Source organism: Leguminivora glycinivorella, chromosome 3 (genome assembly GCF_023078275.1).
Source record: "Leguminivora glycinivorella isolate SPB_JAAS2020 chromosome 3, LegGlyc_1.1, whole genome shotgun sequence".
Lineage (NCBI taxonomy): Eukaryota > Metazoa > Arthropoda > Insecta > Lepidoptera > Tortricidae > Leguminivora > Leguminivora glycinivorella.
This window is the reverse complement of record NC_062973.1, coordinates 15,720,856-15,733,990: the sequence shown is the minus strand read 5'-3', so window position 1 is coordinate 15,733,990 and position 13,135 is coordinate 15,720,856. Positions and strand designations below refer to the sequence as shown.

At 45.0% G+C, this 13,135-nt stretch overlaps 2 protein-coding genes across 4 annotated transcripts; one reads left to right on the top strand and one right to left on the bottom strand.

Moving 5' to 3' along the window:
- The first annotated feature begins 290 nt into the window (after positions 1 to 290).
- On the top strand, positions 291 to 12,599 carry LOC125242577 (60S ribosomal export protein NMD3). Its single transcript, XM_048151357.1, has 9 exons — positions 291 to 468; positions 636 to 770; positions 955 to 1,105; positions 1,741 to 1,984; positions 2,401 to 2,694; positions 3,042 to 3,151; positions 3,836 to 3,993; positions 11,030 to 11,212; positions 12,019 to 12,599. Exons 1-9 carry the CDS (start codon positions 419 to 421, stop codon positions 12,200 to 12,202), a joined length of 1,509 nt encoding a protein of 502 aa, XP_048007314.1. The 5' UTR covers positions 291 to 418; the 3' UTR covers positions 12,203 to 12,599.
- On the bottom strand, positions 4,173 to 9,659 carry LOC125242579. 3 transcript variants are annotated; one of them, XM_048151361.1, is made up of 3 exons: positions 7,639 to 9,659; positions 7,423 to 7,559; positions 4,173 to 4,230 (listed from the first exon to the last, which is right to left on the bottom strand). In XM_048151361.1, the coding sequence occupies exon 1, from the start codon at positions 9,111 to 9,113 to the stop codon at positions 7,896 to 7,898; it is 1,218 nt and encodes a 405-aa protein (XP_048007318.1). In that variant the 5' UTR covers positions 9,114 to 9,659; the 3' UTR covers positions 4,173 to 4,230; positions 7,423 to 7,559; positions 7,639 to 7,895. The 3 variants fall into 3 exon arrangements, with proteins under 3 accessions (XP_048007318.1, XP_048007319.1, XP_048007317.1); XM_048151362.1 differs by having other exon boundaries at positions 4,210 to 4,230; positions 7,431 to 7,559; XM_048151360.1 differs by lacking the exon at positions 4,173 to 4,230 and having other exon boundaries at positions 7,422 to 7,559.
- Positions 12,600 to 13,135: the final 536 nt, after the last annotated feature.

Genomic DNA, 13,135 nt, shown 5'->3' with positions numbered 1-13,135 from the left:
AATATTTTATGTGGAATAAGTATTTTATTATAATTATTAATGTCTAAATTAATATTCTATAACTGAAACAAGTGATTGAAATGTTTTACCTTCATAATTATTGTGCTATTATGAGCTATCACTTTAAACCGTTGATTGAGATCGATCGTTTCGTTTTCATTGACAATTTTTTTACGGGATAACCTAAAAACCCAAACAAACTCAATCAATGCGCTTCTGTCAATCATACCCCAACTGTAATTCTGTGGTCTGGAACAGTACAAAAACTATAAACGTCACATGTGATGCATACGTCAGCTGTCACTGTCAGTCTAAACGAAAAACACGCATGTTTCGTGTGATTGTGTTTGAAGATATTTTTCAATAAATTTGTCCTTAAAATTAAATACCGGAATCATATAATTAGAATCACTGAAAAATGGAGTATATATCTCCAGATAATGTTACAGCGCCCAACAGCACCCGAATGTAAGTTGTGTTTATTTCTAGGTTAATGTGGAAGTCCTGTATTATCATACCTATCTAAATAAATCACTACTGAATGACACTGATTTATCAATATATGCTGTATTAACAAACTTTTGCTGTCCCTATTAGTTCGGCTGATCAAGTTGTGGGCTGGTTCTTATTTTCAGACTATGTTGTCAGTGTGCAGTGCCGATAGAAGCAAACCCCTCAAACATGTGTGTGGCATGTTTGAGGGCTCATGTCGACATTTCAGAGGGTGTCCCTAAGCAGGCTACACTCTTCTTCTGCAGAGGATGTGAAAGGTATGTTTTTTTCCTTTGTAATATATGACCTCAAATTCTTGAATTATGGTTATATATAAATAATCATATATACTTGAGGCCAAGAAAAGAGTCTTCTTGTTATTTGTAATAATTATTACCAAATACATCTCTGTTATTTGAAAGTGAAACAGACAGAAAACTAATTTGTGTTAATAATATTCAGATATCTTCAACCACCAGCAGAGTGGGTGGTGGCCGCACTCGAGTCGCGTGAGCTGCTTGCTCTCTGCCTCAAGCGGCTGAAAGGCCTCAACAGGGTCAAGCTGATAGACGCAGGGTTTGCTTGGACTGAGCCCCATTCTAAGAGGATTAAAGTAAGATGACTTGATGACTATAACTCCCAAGTTAATTTTACTCAAAAGTTTACTCAATACTTGCTCTGCTTATGTGTACAATAGGAACTACTTATTCTAACTATTTCAAGTGCCAACATAATAAAATTAAGATGATGATGATGTGTTCCTGTTATCCCTCACTAGGGACATAGGGCTCTTAGAAGAATCTTCCACTTGTCACGATCCTGGGCGGCTAATTCCAAATCCTCCCAGCCTAGTCCGCTTGTGCCGGCCTCCTCCTCCAATAAAATTATAGTCGTAATTTATTTTATGCATGAATCAAAACTTTCTGTGTCTTACCCTATACATATACATGGAAAAGGAAGATTTATGTTTGTAAATTTATGTCAGTTACCTAAATCTGGAAAAAAAAAATTATTTATTTTGAATATTTTGGGAAACAAACAGCATGCAATAATACAAAATATAAACAATATGAATAAAACATGAGCCAAAACAGTTTCCACTAGTAACTTATACAGAAATGCTCAAAGGGAAAATAATTAAATTCAGAAATAAAGATTTAGGATTATCCAAAGCAATTTTGGCAAATCAACTATAAAAGATAGCAAAGAAAGTCAACCACAAAGTTGTAATTCATCGTTACCCAACAGGTGAAATTAACAGTGCAAGGCGAAGTAATGGGAGGTGCAGTGCTCCAGCAAACCTTCATTGTTGAATTCAGCATCCAGCACCAGATGTGTGATGCCTGCCACCGCTCCGAGGCTCAAGACTACTGGCGCGCATTGGTGCAAGTTAGACAACGAGCTAATAACAGGAAGACATTTTACTATCTTGAGCAATTGATTTTGAAGCATAAGGCACATGAGAATACACTTGGTATTAAGCCTAAGCATGGTTAGTATTTCTTCAGTCTTTTTTGACAATGTTCCTCTTGCCATGGTCGCACATATCATCATTTGTACAAGCAACATCATCTTCAGGGTGAATCCACGTAAAAGTAACGTGAGTCACGACTTCATTAAGTGTTTATTTGAACTACAGCTGCAAATTAAAGGATCTATGCATATATCGGGAAAGTAACACTTATTTAGAGATAGATTATCATTTGAACTTGCATTGTGAATTAATTGAACATGCCATAAAATCGTGACTAATGTTACTCTTGCCAGGGATTGACCCTTCATATCCCAGACATAATAGTAATTTTCATATTGTGAGACTTGTGATTATTTATTATATTGCAATATCTACATAACCGTGTTAACCTTAGCAGATGACAAACATAAAATTTTATTTGACGTAACTTTCAGATGGATTGGACTTCTTCTACACAACTGAAAGCCACGCCCGCAAGATGGTAGATTTCATACAATCCGTACTTCCTATGAAATGCCAGCATTCCAAGAAGTTAATATCGCACGACATACACAGTAACATCTACAACTACAAGTTCACATTCAGTATAGAGATAGTGCCGCTGTCTAAAGACAGTGTGGTGTGCCTTCCGAAGAAGTTGTGTCAGCAACTTGGGGGAATTTCTCCTATCTGTTTGGTGCAGAGAGTTACGAGCACTATACACTTGATAGATGCAAATACTGGGCAAGGTAAGTTGATCGTAAAAATGTAAAAGTTGGTAATACATTACCAACTTTTAAAATCGTAAGTGGAAAAACCATAATGTAGTTTTACGTAATACACGTCCTTGTAAGTGTGTTTCACATTATCCAATTTGATATCGGATGTAGGTCCGAACTATACATTAAAGGCTCCATCTTTGATTTTTGCCTTTGACACCCTTCCTACATCCAATATCGGATCGAATAATGTGAAAACGCTCTAAGGCGTCATCTAACAACTAAGTAACGTCACTTTCGCTCTCATTGCGTAGACACAAAGGCTTTTTTATCGGGTTTTACAATTTCATTTACACTAACCATAAAAAAAATTTCAGTGTGTGATGTCTCATCTACTGTATACTGGAGAAACCCATTCAACCCCATTTGCAATCCAAAACAGCTGGTGGAATATATCGTAATGGATATTGATATTTTAAAGGAACATGTAAGTAGTACCCTAAAATATGATGTACAGTCGGTAATATGGTTAGCTTACCATGCACTAACTTCTATGTAGGGTACCCTACCTTATCTTTGAAGCTTACACACCTACGTTTTATAACTATTTATTTTTATGGCTGAGACCAGTGGCGAGCAAAGCACAACCCGCAAGTTGATTTTATCTGACCTACCGGTCCGTCAAAATAATCCAAAGTAATCGTATGATCATGGTCAGCAATATAATAAGGCCCCGTTTACACGGCACGTTCACAAATTCCATAGACAATTCCAAATCCGGAATCAATACAGACCATCATCCTCCTTGCGTTATCCCGGCGTTTGCCGCGGCTCATTCATGGGGGCCTGGGGTCCGCTGTGACAACTAATCCCGAGATTTGGCATAGGCACTAGTTTTACGAAAGCGACTGCCATCTGACCTTCCAACATATTGGAATTAGTCCGGTTTCCTCACGATGTTTTCCTTCACCGAAAAGCGACTGGCAAATATCAAATGACATTTCGCACATAAGTTCAGAAAAACTCATTGGTACAAGCCGGGGTTCGAACCCGCGACCTCCGGATTGAAAGTCGCACGCTCTTACCGCTAGGCCGGCTTTCCGGAATCAATACAGATAATTGACAAAAACCTCTTTGTTTAAGAAGTACTAATGTATACTTTTATGTTTAGGAAAAGAAGTCATTCCCTGGACAAGGCATGTTGTCCAACAAGCACGTAGTAGCCGATGTGTGGGTGGTTAAAGCCAGCGAGCTAGGACTCGACGTCAGCCCCGTCCACGCCAAGACTCATCTAGGACATGTGCTCAAACCCGGGGATACTGTCATGGGGTAAGTTAAAGGAAGATATAATTATTTTATCTGACCCTTCCTTTCACTTGTATCAAAGACATATGTATGTAACTCCGTATAGATGTAGATGTAGATGTAGTGTAGGGACGCCTGGCCGGATACAGGCGGGCTGTCGATCGCTGGTGCGTTCATTCAGCCCAATTCCCTGGAGTTGGAGCTGCAGGTTACTGTCCCGGCTGCCCTCCCACACTTCTCTCCTCAAATCTTCTTGTTTTCCTGCAGAACAGAAGGACATCTATAAGTTTGACATCCTTGAGTTCATCTTCTCCCAAATTATCTCTACCGAATGTTTCATGTCGCGGTGCCGCATACATGATACATTCTGCTAGTAGGTGCAAGCTAGTCTCCTCCTTACCACAATGTGGACAGGATTCGTCACTACTAATACCTATTATCTTCATATGTCTGTTAAGAGTGTTGTGTCCCGTTATGATACCGGTCAACATTCTTAGACTGTTCTTACCTAGTTTCAGAAGATACTTAGTTCTCCTTTGGTCTCTGCCTTCTATCATCATCTTCGTTTGTCTACAACTGGTCTCTCTTTCCCAGGCTCTTTGTGCTTCCGTCTCTTTTATCCTCTCAATGACTCCTTTCGTGACGTCAGCTGACATAGGCAGAGCCGGTTCCGGACCCAAGAATTCCGTCTCCGCCCCCGCCCTTGCCAACTCGTCCGCTTTCTCATTTCCTGTGACTCCCTGGTGTCCCGGTACCCACGCAACCGTTACACTTCTATGCTTGCCTATCGAGTTGAGCTCTTCCCTGCATTCTCTCACCAGGGACGAGGTCACCGATATTCTCTTCAGAGCCTTTAGCGCCGCTTGACTGTCGGTGTATATTACCACGGCTCCATCTTGTTTGTCGCTTTCTTTTAATATACGTGCACAGCGCGCTATGGCACATACCTCTGCTTGGAACACGCTAGTGTATCTCCCTAGTGGTATCGACACCTTTTCTCCTAGTTTCGGGATTACTATTCCCGCTAGCTTTGTAGAGCTTCTCCTAGAGCCATCTGTGAAGCATATAGTCGTTGGGTGCACGACCTCTACCTTCCAGTTGTCTCTTTCTCCTATATGTACCCTATACTTCTTATCGAAAATCTCCTCCCTCTTTATGAGGTCATTATTGACCATCAGCATTTCTAGTTTTGATAGTGCCTCTCTTTGTATCAGTGCGTGTCTCTTGTCCACACAACTTCCTCTCCATTCCTTGCATGCTTTCATTCTGTACCACTGTTCCATGGCTCTCTTCTCTGCCTCAATCCAGAGGGGCTTTAAGCCTATCAGCACCTCCATAGCATGTGTCGGGGTGGTTCTCATTGCCCCCGTCATCATGAGGCAAGCTAATCTTTGTACTTTTGTCAGATTCTTCCGATATTCTCCAATATGGGTCCTGTGCCACCAGATCACCGCCCCATATAGTACCCTGGGTAGGATAATGGCTTTATAAATCCAGTGGATCATACTCGGCTTCAGTCCCCAGTTCTTCCCTACTGCCCTTTTACATTGGTACAGCGTTCTTATGGCCTTAGCCGTCTGCTCTCTGATATGAGTCCTGTATCTAAGCGAACTGTCAAGAGTAATGCCCAGATATTTGAACTCGTCTACCATTTCTAGTTCTACACCCTCTATTTTTATGGGTTCCAGCTCTTTTTTCCTCTTGTTAGTGAATAACACCAGCTTAGTTTTTGACGGATTGAGATCCAGTCCTCTCCCTCTGCACCATCCCAGTACCTGTCTGAGACCTCTTACCATTATGTTCCTCATGACGCTGAGGACCATGCCTCTCACCAGTAGTACTCCGTCATCAGAGTAGGCCTGCATGTACAGGCCTCCCCTGTTGAGTTCTCTTACCATAGAGTCCAGAAGTAGGCACCACATCAAGGGTGACAAGCAGCCTCCCTGCGGGAACCCCTCCTGGGACTAATCGTCTTTGTTATACCTCCCAACTCCGCCGTTATAGACCTGCACCTTAGCATACTGCCTATCCACTGCGCTAATGTCGGTCGGATGCCTTCTCTCACCAGACTCTCCTCCACGGCCTGGAAGGTAGCCCTGTCAAAGGCCCCCTCCACGTCGAAGAAGCAGCCTAGAGCGTACTGTTTTGATTCTAAGGCCCTTTCCACCCTCACAGCTAGGTTGTGAAGAGCCGTCTCCGTTGACTTCCCAGCCATATATGCATGCTGATTCCCGTGAAGCGGGTCACCACTGCCGTTGACCTTCTTTCTTATATGCTTGTCTATCACCTTCTCTAGGGTTTTTAGGACAAAAGACGATAGACTTATGCTTCTAAATGATTTTACCTCTTGGTATGATTTCTTGCCTGGTTTAGGTAGGAAAACCGCCCTTACCTCTCTCCACACCTTTGGTATGTGTCTGAGAGCGATACTTGCCCTGTACAGTTCCAGTAGGTCATCTTTTATATGCTCATACCCTTTCTGCAGTAGTACCGGTAGGACCCCGTCCGGGCCCGCAGACTTGAAGGGTGCAAAGGAGAAGAGCGCCCACTCCATCCTGCTCTCCCCCACCACTTCCGCCGCTCCTCCCCAGTCGGCCTCCCCCCGGCTTACCTGCTCATCTATCTCTGTCACCTCCTCACAGCCCGGAAAATGTGTGCTCAGCATTGTACTCAGTACCCTCTCCGGCTCTGTGATTAGGTCACCGTCTACTCTTAGGCTCCCCAGTTGGCACGCCCGGTCACCAGCTAATAGCTTTACCACCCTCGCACCTTCTGAGTAACTGTCAATGTCTTCCGTAAATCTTCTCCAGCCCTCCTGTCTAGCTCTCTCTCTTAGTCTGGTATACTTATTTCTGACCTCTCTATACTCGTCCCAACTATGAGTGTCGCCTTTCTTTACCGCCACCCTCATAGCCTTGCGAACCTTCTTCCTTACCTTCTGTAATTCTCTGCTCCACCATGGCTGTCCTTTACCTGCCTGTACGAGTTTCTCTGGACATGCCTTGTGGTATGCTGCTGTTACTAACTCCTTCAGCCTGAGTGCTCCTTTGTCCAGGTCGTCTATACTTTCGTACCTACCACCCGAGACGGAAGTCCTCTTTAGCTCCTCTCCGAACTTCGTCCAGTCTGTTTTGCGTGGATTTCTTACCTTCATCTTTTCTACCCGACAATCAATGCTGTAGAGTATCCTTCGGTGGTCAGACATGCTGTCCTCCTCGTCCACCCTCCAACATTTTACCTTGCCTGATATCTCTCTCGATGCTACAGTGATGTCCAGCACTTCTCTCCTCGCCCTTGTTATAAACGTCGGTGTATCACCTGTGTTTATAATTTCCAGGTCATTGCTTATTATGAATTCTAATAGAGCTTTCCCCCTTTCGTTGGTGTCGGTGCTACCCCACACCTCATGATGTGAGTTAGCATCGCAACCAACTATCAGGGGTATATTCCTACCTCTATACCTCAGAACCGTCTCTTCCAATTCCTTTGTAGGTGTCTCTACGTCGCCCGGCTGATAGCAGGACGCCAGCGCCACCTTGCATCTCTTCCCTTCGTCATTGATGAAGTAGGTCTCCACCACGACAAGGTCTCTGCAACACATGGTCATGAAACATCCCATATTTCTCACATTATTACTCACATATATGCATGCTCTAGGAGGTAGCTCACCATTTCCCTCATAGTACAGAGCTCCCCCCAGATGTCCCAGGCCTGCCACCCGGTTCCTCCATGCATAAGGTTCTTGCAGCAGTGCTATTTCAACTTTGGCCCTCCTAACATATTGTCCTAGCTCAGACATTGCGTCCTTGCAGTGTTGGAGGTTTACTTGGCATATGTTTGTGTGTGTGTTTGTGTGTAGGTGCTTGTGTAGTGTTCTTTGTGTGTTCATAGTGATAGTTGTGTGTAGTGTTGTTGTCCCCGGACTGTTACTCGGAGAGCTCGCCCCCGTCGACAACGTCCATACCCTCCTTCTCCTCCGTATTGACGCCGCTCGGTGCCGTGCCCTCCTTTCTCAGTTCGGGTTCTTCATTGTTAGGTTCTGAGGGTTGTTGAGTGATGTTGGCCCTCAAAATCCTAACTCTCACACTGGTGGCGGAGAAGTCCATGACCTTCGTCTTCTCTTCGCCCCAGATCTCCTCTACTCCATCCGGGACCAAAAAGGTCAACCGGGTACCTAACTCTAGAGCATCCCTGCCCGCAGCCTTCCACTCCAGGAATTTGAGATCCCGGCGATCCGGATTCTGAGCGTAAAGGAATTCCTTTACATACTCCGTATCCGCATCACCCGGCACCCAAACTTGCACCCTAGTCTGCTCCAGCTTACGCACGATGATTCGGTGTCCGTCCAGCTCCCCGAAGTCCTGACCTAGCAGCCAGTCCCTAGACTCCGTCGACTTTGGTGTCACAAGGAAAAATCCTTCCGACACCAAACCCGACGCAGCGAACCTTGGTGCTACTACGCCTGGCTCCCCCCGTACTACCTGCAGGACGACCACCTCTATCAACTGCGTAAGCTTCTTCCTGATGAGCTTCGCCAGAGCCTCATCCACCGGAGCCCCATCCTCACGACCGACAGCCACAGCCAGACCTCGGTTCGCCCTAGCGACGTTCCGTGGTCCATCTGCAGCCGCCCTGCCCTGATTCTGGCGCTTCGCCGGAGGACGCTCCGAACGACCCTCATCAGTACTCTGCCTCTTCATCTTGAGGCCGCGTTTGCTCGGGCCAGGTTTGGCGTCCCCCTTAAATTCCACCACCGGAACGCCACCCCTTTCCCCATCAATCGCAGCTTTTCTCCTCAGAACCTTAGCTTTCTTTTTCTGGGCCTTGGACTGATACTTATAGAACGGCCCGTTCTCCGCAGGTGTGGCCTCCCTTTCGGTTACCCCCCTCTTCGGTGAACGCAGCAGCTCCGCTTCTTCACTTAGCGACAGGCCTTCCAGTTGTAGGACATCCGGAGTACCCTGCCCAGTTCTTCTCTGTAGACTGCTCTGCTCCTCACCGGAACTCGGTAGCCCACTCTCTACAGCGATCGGGGGTCCGTCAGCAGACTTCCCGCCCTCACGCACTTCTACCCTTTCGGGTCTCTTCGCCGCTGACGCGGTGTTGGTTTTAGTTTTGTTATTGATATTTAAAAGATTCTCCATAATGCAAACTGTAAAAAGTGCTATTTCAGCGTGGTGAGATAAAAAAAACTAGGGGTAGCTGCAGAGCTCCCATACAGACCCCAGCTAAATTTACTCCTACGACAGTGGCGCCACCCCCCTGCGCATAGTCGTTAACGACAGCGATTGTGCTGAGTAGGCTCGCAAGCATGGTAAGATAGCTCCTGTGTTGCCTGTTGTGGCGGGAATGTGCGCGTAGGCTCACCCCTAGGAACCCGCTCATGGGCTCCCGGGGCTAGCACTTGCACACATATACCCCACCACTCCAGTCGACAGGTCAGAGTAGAAGTGTTTCACCCCTAGGGTATCTCTCCCCGACACCCCGGGGTTCCGCGACAACCACCCCTCCCCGCCAAACCAGACACAACACAGGTCCTATCCCCCTCCCCTCTCCCGCTTGCGAGCCCAATCAGCACCACCCCCCGCTGCCCACAGCCGGCTGTGAGGGTCCTCGGCACGTCCTCCCACCTTGACCCTGGGGGTTTTGGGGCGAGTTGCCATGACGGGTTGCCCCGAGACGACAAAACGACCATTGCACTCCTCATTATAGTCGGGCTTGTGACCGACTCCTTCGTGTACCATGGATGAATGATACTCGAAGGAGGCTGAGTTAACTCCGTATAGACCACAGAACTTAATTTAGATAGAAGAAACAAAGTCATATATTTGTATAGGGGCCGAGCGTGTCAAATTTTGTACTGAAGTTGATTCTTGCCTGTAATTTTAAATATGTCTCAGGCTCTTGATTGTTCATAATTTTTGTGTTGTTGCAATTGAATATCACGTAACGAGGCATTTTTTATGTTTTGGTTGACTTCAACTTACAACTACTACTTACAGTAGATACGTTTGCTTGATCTATGGTATATATGACATCTGTGGTATAGACAGCTACAGTCTAAGAAAAAAAAACGTACCTCAAAACCATATATGTAGGAAAAGGTACGGTGGCCTAGATGGCGTTACACCTTTGGGGCACGCTCGGATAGATGGCGCTAATATTAATATTTGACATTTTAACACATATCAAGCTAAGAATATGGACCAAATTGTCAAAACTGAGGTTCAAAAAAATGTAAGCCTGTGTCGAGAGATGGCAGTCTATGCACTGTGATTACAGACTTCGACAGTAACTCTCTATAATACTTGATCCTCTTTGCTTGTATGCTTTGACACAAATCCGATCAAATTTTAAATCTATTGTTATCAATGCCAAGGTCACATTGTCAATGGTCGAGTTTCATGAGGTCATCATATAAACGGGGTTGATATTAGAGCACGCGTCGTTAACTGTGTAGGCTGCCTTAGGAATCTTGCGATAGTTAATGTCATCGCTTCGATTGTGTTATTAATTTCGCTATCAAATAATAATTCCCTCTTATTATTAACTAGCTTTTACCCGCGGCTTCGCTCGCGTTAGAAAGAGGCAAAAAGTAGCCTATACGGACAAAGAAACAGACACACACACTTTCCCATTTATAATATTAGTATGGATTCCATACAAATGTTCATAGCCATAACGGGTTCGAATCCCGGTAAGGGCATTTATTTGTGTGATGAGCACAGATATTTGTTCCTAAGTCATGGATGTTTTCTATGTATATAAGTATTTATATATTATATATATCGTTGTCTGAGTACCCACAACACAAGCCTTCTTGAGCTTACCGTGGGGCTCAGTCAATCTGTGTAAGAATGTCCTATAATATTTATTTATTTATTTATTTATAACACTAGATTTAGGACCAGTTGCATCAACCATATTTGACAGACACATCATCCTCACGCATCAGAGGACTATGGAACTTCCCATACAATTAAATTTAACGAATGCTTTAATAGTGACAGACGGTTTGGTGCAACCGGTCCTTAGTCTTACAAAACCTTTATTCTTCCAGATACAACCTCGGCGACTCCAACGTGAACGACGCTAACCTAGAGAAGTTGGATCGCTCGGTGATCCCCGACGTGTTTCTAGTCAAGAAACACTACGGTGAGCGCTCCGCGCGCCGCCGCGCTCGCAACTGGAAGCTCAAGCATATGGCTGAGGAACTACATGATGGAGCGAGCTCCACTAACGAGTAAGTTTTTTTAATTATTCAGGCAGGCAATTATGGTCGCACCATAAATGATAAAACATCAGGCCTTCCCTATAGCACTATTTGTAAGATATACGGACGGCCCGATGTATTTATCATTTATCGCCCGACCATGATTGCCCTGCAGAACACGATATAAACAGTTTGGGAGTCTTACGTCAGCAACTTTTTGCACTGAGATAATATGCCTCTGCCACACACTCGACGAGCGGCGTGGGAAGTAGGCAAAGGCATAGTGTGGCCTCGCTACTCGTCATGCCCACCGCTCCCTATTTTGTCGGTTTCTTGGCGCGAGTCAAAGGCCCTATAGTGCGATTAATCGCGCGAGTAGATGAGTGGGTTGGCAACGCGCATGTGACAACCCTTGAGTTGCAGGCGTCCATAGGCTACGGTGACCGCTTTCCATCAGGCGGACCGTGTGCTTGTTTGCCACCGACGTAGTATTAAAAAAAAGTGTATGGCCGGAGAGGGCAACATTGCGGCAGCGCGAAGAACATAGTGTGGCAGAGGTACTACATTGATAATTGGGTAGGTATAGTCAGTTGCAGAAAAAAGTAGACCCCCTTGCATACGTATTTATTTGTTTGCAATGTCCGTTTGCATTTGTTTCACATTGACGACCACAGTTTGGACACAGCTATTTAAATCTATACAATTTGATCGGACAGCGCGACGCCCCGCTCAGCGTGATTTGAATGAGGCAGTAGCCGACAGTGGCACCGGCTGCCGTCCCACTTATCCGTGCGAATAGTCCACGGCCTAATATCAGTTATAATTTTTTTCAACAGGGACTACAACGAGTTCCTGGACGACCTGGAGGAAGACCCAGCCTTCCGGCAGAACATCAACATCTTCAAGCGCGGCGACATGGCCGTGGACACGGACGAGATCGACCCTTCGCTGCCGCGCATCACGCTCGCCGAGATGCTTGAGGACTTAAACATTGAGGACGTTGAGATGAGCGAAGTTTGATACACAACTTAGACATCGGACTTTCCTTTTCATCAATTTAAATCTCCTATGTTTCTTGAGAAACTTTCATGAAATTTCCAAGAACTTTTCATTTTTTGTGCAAAATTTCTCATCATCTTTTAATTTAAACTCATACAAAATGCCGAATGTGTAGCTTGAAATTTTTCTATTTGTTATTTTACGCAGCTGTGCTGCTTTCAGCGGGAGTAGCACACTAGTTCGATAAATTTTATCACATTGGTGCGTCCCTATCGCACTTACAAATAGTGCGAATAGGACGGCCTGACATTATTTTGTTTATTACGCGACCATGCTTGCCTGATGCCTGAAATGCGTCTAATACTGTGGAAATCCAATGTTCATGTTAAGAATAAATCGTATATTCCAACTTTTAAAAGTTTCTTTATAATCAGTCGCATATTGTATCCTAATAAGGTGCATTAGGGTAAATACGAATGACAGAAATTCTCGGGTAATTTCGAAAGGGGAATCTTGATATGATGGAAATAATAGTGATTTTTATGCGACTTTCGAAATTAAACGAGTTTCGGAATTACTCTAATGAACCTTACTCATATTTATTAACCAGATCAGTGGTCTCGGAAGACCCAGCCTTCCGGTAGAAAATTAACATCTTCAAGCGTAGCGTCCTTCGTGGACTAATTTTCAAACATAAAATGCGACTTGAAGCTGATTAACGTACCGACATATTTATGTATTGTCATACTTCCACCCGGCCACGACATTGGTCTAAGCGCGGCAGCGGTGAGCGACGGCCATACATTGGAGCGAGACACAGCGATGGGACTTTTCATTCGCACGTATGGCTGCCGTTCACCGCTGCCGCGCTTAGACCAATGTCGTGGCTGGGCCGTTAGGGTAATTCCGAATGACAGAAATGCTCTGGCAATTCCGAAAGGGGAATCTTGATAT